At 39.1% G+C, this 8,817-nt stretch overlaps 2 protein-coding genes across 6 annotated transcripts in view; one reads left to right on the top strand and one right to left on the bottom strand.

Annotated features, from left to right (window-relative positions):
* The window catches only part of LOC102296887 (cornifelin homolog B), a 6,402-nt gene extending 2,574 nt beyond the window's left edge, over positions 1-3,828 (top strand). Inside the window, exons 2-6 of one of the 3 annotated variants that reach the window (XM_042222258.1) lie at positions 178-199; positions 278-377; positions 494-607; positions 2,343-2,488; positions 2,729-3,828. In XM_042222258.1, coding sequence (XP_042078192.1) covers positions 323-377; positions 494-607; positions 2,343-2,488; positions 2,729-2,893 — 480 coding nt within the window. In that variant the 5' untranslated portion in view covers positions 178-199; positions 278-322 and the 3' untranslated portion in view covers positions 2,894-3,828. The other 2 variants (XM_005925810.3, XM_014334707.2) reach the window with 2 other exon arrangements.
* Positions 3,829-3,946: 118 nt separating this feature from the next.
* LOC121814775 (transmembrane protein 272-like) overlaps positions 3,947-8,817 on the bottom strand; it is an 11,586-nt gene continuing 6,715 nt past the window's right edge. For 2 of the 3 annotated variants that reach the window (XM_042222253.1, XM_042222252.1), the window contains 2 exons: positions 8,121-8,282; positions 6,479-7,544 (listed from right to left, as the gene is read on the bottom strand). In XM_042222253.1, the coding sequence (XP_042078187.1) occupies positions 8,267-8,282 (16 nt within the window). In that variant the 3' untranslated portion in view covers positions 6,479-7,544; positions 8,121-8,266. Of the gene's footprint in view, positions 5,602-5,769; positions 7,545-8,120; positions 8,283-8,817 lie in introns of those variants that run through there. The other variant, XR_006054564.1, reaches the window with a different exon arrangement.

Below are 8,817 nucleotides of genomic sequence, written 5' to 3' on the forward strand. Positions count from 1 at the left end.
GAGTGTGTATTAGGGAAGGTTAGTTACCGGAGCTGGAGAGTGAGTTATTCAGGCGAACTCTCAACAGCATGTGTGTGCACGGAGCCCTTAACAGACTTGACCTCCACTTTCACTTCCTCTTTCTGATTTGTGGAAAGATGCTGAGTTTCCCAAACGTCTCATTCTGTTTTTTCTCAGAGAAAGAGAGAAGAAGAAGAAGGTAAGACATTCTTTCTTAAACTGATGAAGTGAATCATTGTGAACTCATGAATGTAATATTTGATGTAATTTTTCTCAGGAAGACATAGTTGCAATACATCAATGTAAATATGATGTAATTTGCATGGTGAACTCTTTCCTCTGTACTGTACACAAATCAGTGTTACAGCTGGTCCAAGGTATTTATAGTGATTTCCTTTGTCATATTTTCATATTCTAGCACTAAATGTCTTCATATACAAGAGCTATAACCACTAAAACATTTCAGTCTTCATTTCTGTCTTGTTTCCTACAGTCATGGCTACCATCCACCAGCAGACCACCGAGGTGGTGACAGTCACCAGGGCTTTTCAAAACTCTAGCCAATGGAGCACCGACCTCTGTGACTGCTGCTCTGATATGGACACCTGTAAGTGAACCCAGCAAACTCTGCAAACAGCAGGGATTTCAGCATGAGTGATTTCCTCAGCTTTGTTTCAGACTTTGTTTGCAGTAAGGTAGCAGAGAGTCTGATGTCAGTAAAAAATCAAGAAGATAAAATATCTGAGACTGTCTCATAACAATAACCATTTAGTAGCATTATGGAGTCAGAGTTCTCTAAGCGAACTGGGAAACTAGTCTCTGAACACTTTAATGTTTAGTTTAACCTTCTGAAATTTAATGAACGCCATAACATGACTGACCTAACATGTAATGACATTATCAACAGTGTGGAGGCATAAATGCTGTGGTGAAGGTGTTTCTGCAGGTAGAAGCAAATATCTTTTCATTGGTTGAGTAAGAAAGGCTGCGAGGATGAGGAGCCAAACACTGGACCTACAGGCAGGTTATTAAAAGGACTATTTTAATTTTAGCTGACTGGAAACTGGAACAAACTCATGCCATCCACCAAAAAAAGTTAAAAAAATGGTGGCTGAAAACTTCAAATGAACCACTCAATGAGGTGACCAAACAGAACACATGCAGATCATGTGATGTGAAGAGGAAGCACGTGCACAGGGAACACACAAATTGAAAGCAAGAATGAGAAGTGTTTAAATACCCAGAGAACTAATTGAAACCTCACATGAAGGTAACATTCTCAGGGTTTGGCATTTCCTCTCTTTCTTCATGTCTTTTGGTTTCTACCAAAGCTGCCAAAAAACATGACAAGGTTGAACTAAAGCAGCAAAGTTGTCATGATCCTGGGTCGGTGACTCAGTGTTTTGTGTTTTGAATTATTTATAGTCTTTGCGTCATTATTGCCATGACAAAAGTATGTGTTTTAGTAAACACTGCTATTTGACACATTAAATATAATTTCATACAATTTCATAATTTATTTAGAGAAGCTCACCTGTAATGAAAGTGGTAGTTTTGTTGTGCATGTATGCCTGATATCATTGGCCTGCTCCCAGATCTGGACCAGGGCATCTCTGAGCTCCTGGATAGTCTGAGGTGCAACCTGGCACTGTCAGATGGACCGAAACATAATGTCCCAAAGGTACTTCACAGGATTAGGTCAGGTATGAACTTCAACATCCTGCATACTTTCGGTACGAGGCCAAGCATTGTCGTGGACCAAATGCACCAGCGTAAGGTCTAACAGTGAGTCCATGGTTTCATCCTAATGACAGTCAGGGTGTCGGGTCTGTGTGTCCCTCCATGGATATCCCTCCCCAGGCCATCACTGACCGACCAGCAAACCACTCATGCTGAAAGATGTTACACCAGCATAACGTTCTCCATGGCTTCACCAGATCCTTTCACATCTGTCACATAAGCTCACAGTGAACCTGCCCTCAGGGCACCCTCATGAAGTCTGTTTCTGATTGTTCAGTCAGAGACTTTTACACTAGCTGGTGGTCATTTATAGCTTTGGCAATGCTCATCCTGTTCCTCCCTTCATAAAGGAACAGATACGTGTCCTTCTGATGGATAAGCGGCCTTCTGTGGGGGTTGTCTCATTGTTGTTTCTCTTGTGCAGCTATTCTTAATTTCATTAACATCAAAGTACCTGAAACTGATAACCAACCGCCTCTGCTGCTTAACTGACCACATCAATATCCAGGCGATTTAACTGAGTGGATGTGATAATCTGACTGAAAAGTGCTCCTTACATTTTTTGTTGTGCAGTTTAAATCTGTATATTTTTTTATCTGAAGGTTGCTGCGGCTTTTGGTGCTTCCCCTGCATGCAGTGCATGACAGTTAGTAAACATGGATGGTGCTGCTGCGCACCACTCCTGGATATTTGCGGCGTGGTGTCCTGCTTACTCCGCCAGTCCATCAGAGAGCAACACAACATCGAAGTAAGGCTGGGTTAGGGATGGAGGGGCTATGTTACAGACACGATTTAAAAGATGGAAGTGGTCACTAGAGGAAGTGAAGTTTTGAGTCTTCCACATTGGCTTCACTTTTAAACCTTGGCGGTTGTTGCTTGATTTTCTTTCTAGTCACGTTGGTTTGGGTCCAGAATAATGAAAAATCTGTGTGTCTTAATTGACTGGATGCCAGCGCTGTTGCTTATTTTGTTCTTCTCCACCCTGCAGGGTTCTGGCTGTGAGGACTGGTGCACAGTACTTTTCTGTTACCCCTGTGCCTGGTGCCAGATGCATCGTGAGCAGAAGATCAGGGAGAACCAGCCCGCCAGCGCAACTGTGATCACCACACAGGTCATTCGTGGATATGGTACAACCAGTTTGGCTGTTGGCTAAGGGCTTATGTCACCGCTGAAGCCATATTTTTTTTACTTTTGCTGACTTATTAATGTGCTGAATGGTATATGAGGAAAGGTTTGTGTCTGGCCATAAAAATACTTTTTCACACAATATTGTGGCTGTTATTGTAATAGTTTTCTTCTACAGAGCTGAGTTTAACCAGTGTTCAAATAAAAACTATTCAAATTCACTATTGTGATATGACAGTGATAAGGACATCGTAAGTAAGACCTTCCATACTTCTCTTTATATACTCATAGTAAATGTACTGTACAGTGGGTGATGGTCATTATCCATTGCTTGTTTTGATGCACTTCCCAATCACACAACACTTTAGAGCAGCGGTCTCCAACCTTTTTTGCGCCACGGACCGGTTTATGCCCGACAATATTTTCACGGACCGGCCTTTAAGGTGTCGGGGATAAATACAACAAAATAAAACTAGTACCGGTACTGAAAAAAGAAGATTTATTCATAACACACGTGAAAAGACCCAGGAAAACCGAGTAAACGATAAAAACGATAACAAAATAACGCTGAAAACCCTGAAAACCATACATTTCACACCTGAGCCTCAACTCTCGCGGCCCGGTACCAAACGATTCACGGACCGGTACCGGTCCGAGGCCCGGGGGTTGGGGACCGCTGTTTTAGAGTATTGGATGAAACTGCTTTGTGCTTATTCTTTGACAGCTATTACATCTATCTTTGTGTTCCTGCCATCATCAGTATAAACAAGGTGACTTCCATCCACAAACTCATGATTGTAGTTAGTTTCAGCACTTCACTGTAACGTGATTCCTTCTACTTTCTTTTTCTCATTATTGGTCCTGAATATAAAGTAATGAGGGCTGGGTCAAGACATCTGCACACTACTGTATCTGTTTTATTTGAAAGTTGAAATTAATAAACTGATTAAATGATTCAAAGTGCTTGAAGTGCTTTTACCTCCGGTTTCTTTAAACCAGCTTTCTGAGTGGCTGTCAATCGCAAACAGAACGTGAAGCTTTAAATATTTTCTACATTTGGCAAAATAATTATTAAATGAAACTGAAATGTATTAAGTGATATAATTAAACAGTTTGTTTGTAGGGCTATCATTTAGTGTCTGACAGGACTTTAACTGTTAACGGTGAGAAGATTTGGTCACATGTAAATGCCTTCAGGTTACAGCTAAATCAGTCACGATTCAGTGATTATATCATGAATGGAGCTTTTCTCTATGACAAATCTACCTTTACATCATTTGTTTGTCAGCTATATCACATAAAAAGTACAAAGTCAAATTACTGAGAAAGTGGAACATAAGAAATGTTTTACTTCTTTTAGAAATGTGAAACTATAGGATCTGGCAGAGAATGAACCGTCCACGTTTCTCTCTAGTACTGTCGTATGCAAAACTAGTGTGGCACCAGGGGTGGTAAGAGATTATTTTAGGGTGGTCCATGCCACCCGTGCAGATCCGCCCCTGTCTGCATTACACATGTTGGTTAGCAAGAGGAAATTCCTCTTTTATGAAACTAAATCACGGAAGGCTAATGGCCGATCTTAGAGAAGTAAAAGCAGACCAGCGTGCGCCTGACTCTGGTCTCCCCTCGGTTTACCATTAAAGACCAGAGGTTTACCGAAAAAAAACCCCACAAATGAAAACAGTCCAGTAGCAACATGACAAAACTTGTTCCAGGCAGACCTGTGCATATGAACTGTCCTCTGACGCAGTCACCTCCAGAAACTAGTTACTGGCCACTCAGCTTGCTGTTAACAGGACACAGACGCCTTTAAACACAAGGTGGCAGTATTGTACAGCATTAACGCAAACAGGTGAGGAGCCTCATGACAGTGCGGTCTTTAAAGGAACTTTGCCTACTATAAGAAACCATTAAAATGCATATAAGCTTCTCACCAAAATGCACATGTAATTGTATTTAATAAGGTCTATACTGTAAACTGTATGTATGTTTCAATGAGGTCATTTCACTGAAAGTTCTCAGTGAAGAAACATCACTTTCTCACCCTTATGAGTATTTTTAAATGTGTGACGCCAACTCCTTCAAACCAACACCTTAATAAAATAAATGCGTGCATTAGAATTCACATACAGTCTATTCCACAGTGATTTATAGGTACCTGATATGTTAATAGCAAAACTCAAGTGTTTGAGTCTCATTATCGCCATTAGAACAAAAAAAGAGAAAAACAGCGGTGCGACCAGGATGCAGGTCTAGTTGGTGTTTCAAAATGCAGACAGACAGAGTGTCTCGCTGCAGTAGACAGTGGCTTTGATTGTGCTCTTGTTGCATTTGGGTTTAAAATTGTAGTAGAGCCACAGATTACCTGTAAAAAAAAATTTAAGATGCTACTTTAAGGCATTCATTTTCCAAATGTAATAAATAAATGTATAGATACACAGTCTATATGTTGTTGGTTATTCTGGCAGTGCAGTCTGTAAATAATATTTTTAAAGCAGGTATCTACTGCTGTTGATATCTTTTTCTTTCTTCTTCTTCTTCTTCTTTTTTTTTTTTAGCAAGGAACCAACAACAGCAGAACACAATCGGGATTGAGCAACAGACAATGTTGCACCATTTGGCGCTGCAGTCTTGGAGCTGTGCACACGCTCAGTGCCATGAATGCAGACATGATTCAGTAACTGAGGATGCACATGGGAGTAAAGGGCTCTTCACGACATACATCAGTTTTGGAAGCTATCGGGAACAAGAACAAAAGAAAATAGTGTCACTGAATCGGCTTAAAGAAACAAGCATGCTAAAAATTCAATTTAAAAAACCCTGAAGACTTTATGCATGTGTCAAAATAGTAAGCAAATGAAAGTGTATTATGTGAAAGTTTTAAATAGATTGTAACAAACTGACCTGTTTGTGTGTCTGACCGGACACATTTGAAGATACAGAAAAGGACTGTCGCAAGAACATGAGCACAGAGATTGTGGCCGTGTGGTCATGATATTGTTTCAACTTCCTGTTACAGTGTTTCACGTTACTGCTTGTTCTCTTTTTGCCTTACCTTCCCATTACAGTTATATCATTTAATCATTAGTAAGTACAGCCACTTACTCTTTTAAATAATTCTTTATTTGAAAAATTGCAAACATATTTTCCTTGCTTCAGTTTTTTAAGAAACTGTAAGCTGTTTTCTTCTAGTTTAAGGTTTTAAACGTAGTTTAGGTTTCAGGTTCCTAAAGAACTGTTTGCGTCACAGATCAGTGCAAAAACGTGGCCAACCACCAACAATGTCTCTGTCAAGGAAAAACAGTGGGTCATGGTTCTTCTTTTCTCATAATTTTACTATCAGCAGAAGACGTTGCAGACACAACAGCTTCTGTAAATACAAACACACTTTTGACAGGCTTTTGTTTTAAGATAACAACACTTCCTCTCAATTGCCCTAACCCACTCGGACCTCTACCTCAAGAATTTAATGCCACATGTTTCTCAGCAGCGCAAAGTTTGCTTTTATAAAATGCATCTCCTGCTTTTATTGTGAAAATTGTCATTTCATATTATTCAGGAAGCAGGCTGGAAAAGACGGCATCAGCCAATAAAAGGACAGGAAATATTGATATAATGTTTCATTCGTTTTTATTTAAAGACAATAAATTAACATGTAGATACATTTTTAGTCTGTGCAAAAGACTTGAGCCACCCCTCATGTTTAAAATAATTTTCCCAAGGAGCCAGACTTTTAATTGTAATTTTTAAGGTGGTCTTGAGAAATAGTTCTCCAGGTTTTCTGAAGGTCTTTCATTGGCTGCTTTTTCACTCATTTTCAGTGCAGTCCCTGTATCTGTCAGATAGGGTATCTGACAGAAAACCATGCTCGACGATGGTGATCATGATAATATGACAACAACAGTGACCTATAAATCATCCAACCATCATCCAAAGAAGAGCTTGGAAATCAAGAAGCCTGGAGAACTATTCCTGAAGACTACTTGAAGAAATAATAAGAAAGTTTGACTGAGAGATTGCAGACTGACGAATGCTGACGAATAAAGATGATCACACCAAATATTGACTTTATACAGATTCTGTTTTTACCTTATATGCTGTATTTCTATGTATGTTTGCATGTCTTAATAAACATATTAATGCAAACAAAAAGGGGTGGCTCAAGACTCCTGCACAGCACGATATGTTAATGATAAAGAACACGGGGAAAAACTGTTTCATGACTTATTTGCAAACACAATGCTGCTCTTTCTGCAACAGAACAGTAAGTGGTTTGTGTCCAGCCACAGACACATCATCCCGTCTCATAGAGTTGTGCTCAACTCTAAAACTTGCTTTATCCAAGGATATTTTTACATATTAAAAGAGTGTTGTGGAATGCACATGGTATATACCCGGACACACAGGAAAACTGTCTTTAAATGCACCATCTGCCATAATTGTTGTCTTGTTTTAATTATCTCTATTTAATTACAGCACAAGTCTTTGAGTGTCATTGTCACCATCGGGCTGTCGTTGTCTACAACAGCAAAAAGCTAAAAAGAGCATCGCTAACAGGATGTAGGTCACAACGGTGAAACAAAACGCGAACAGGTAGAGCATCGTGTTGCAGTAGACATCAGGCTGTGTCATATTCTTGTTGTAGTTGGGTTCATAAATAGAGTAGATGACTATATTACCTGGAAGAATACAAAAAATGATCTCAAATTAGAATGAGAGTGATGGACCTGCACGGCTTCTACATAAATGCAGAACTGGCTTCAAGATTTTTTCAAAATGCTGCTGTAATTAGTTTATTTTAAAAATGTAAAAAAAAAAATCAAAAACTTCAAGGAACAAAAGGAAAAATTTATTTCTGTTAAATTCAATTCAGTTTTATTAGCAAAAAATTACAACAGCACAACATTGTGTATTCTCCTTATATATCCAAAAGGAGCTAGTACTGTGTGACGTATATGATCAGTTTAATTTACAAATAAATCGACTGATTTACTGATAAGACCTGTTCCCTTTGTTATTTCATGACAAATGAAGCAGACATAAAATTGTTATATTGTTTACGTTTTGTTATAGCTGTTCACTGTAATTTTACATTTGTGACCTTGTTATTTAAAAGGTCATGTTTTTGTCTCCCTGTACTCACAAGGAAAATGTCCAGGTCTTGTAGTGAAATTCTCGATTTTTTCAAACTAATCATCTTATTATTTACTTTTCCTGCTCTGTTTACTTTGGTGTTAGAAAAATTTGAAGTTTACCCGCAAGTAACCAGCCACACAGGAAGATGATGGTCATGGACCAACAGAAAGTGTTGCACCAGTTGTGCCATAAGCTCAGTGCCAGGAAGACCGGTATGATCCCATACAGGGACATGTAGAAAGGGATAAAAGTCTGTCTGGGACAGTTATAGAGTCCTGAACCTATGGGGCACAAAAATAAATCAAACTAAAACACAACGTCTGAAATATTGTTTAATTTTTTTCCATTATTTTTGTGACACGATGCATGGTCAGTCATCCAGGTAAAAAAAATCCCAAAAGGTTGATTCTGTTTATGGACGTAGTGTTTTCAGTGGGAGAAATGTTTCCTCACTCATCCAAGTGACTTCTTCATTCTCAGCTGACTGCAGGTTTCCCCAACCTTAAAGTACAGGGTGGGCCATTTATATGGATACACCGTAATAACATGGGAATGGTTGGTGATATTAAAGTCCTGTTTGTGGCACATTAGTATATGTGAGGGGGCAAACTCATCAAGATGGGTGGTGACCATGGTGGCCATTTAGAAGTCGGCCATCTTGGATACAACTTTTGTTTTTTCAATAGGAAGAGGGCCATGTGACACATCAAACTTATTGGTAATGTCACAAGAAAAACAACGGTGTGCTTGGTTTCAATGTAACTTTATTCTTTCATGACTTATTTACAAGTTTCTCTTTGTTCACAGACATTGACA

The sequence above is a fragment of the Haplochromis burtoni genome, unplaced genomic scaffold, assembly GCF_018398535.1.
Source record: "Haplochromis burtoni strain Fernald_Lab_line unplaced genomic scaffold, NCSU_Asbu1 Contig_82, whole genome shotgun sequence".
Classification (NCBI taxonomy): Eukaryota; Metazoa; Chordata; class Actinopteri; order Cichliformes; family Cichlidae; genus Haplochromis; species Haplochromis burtoni.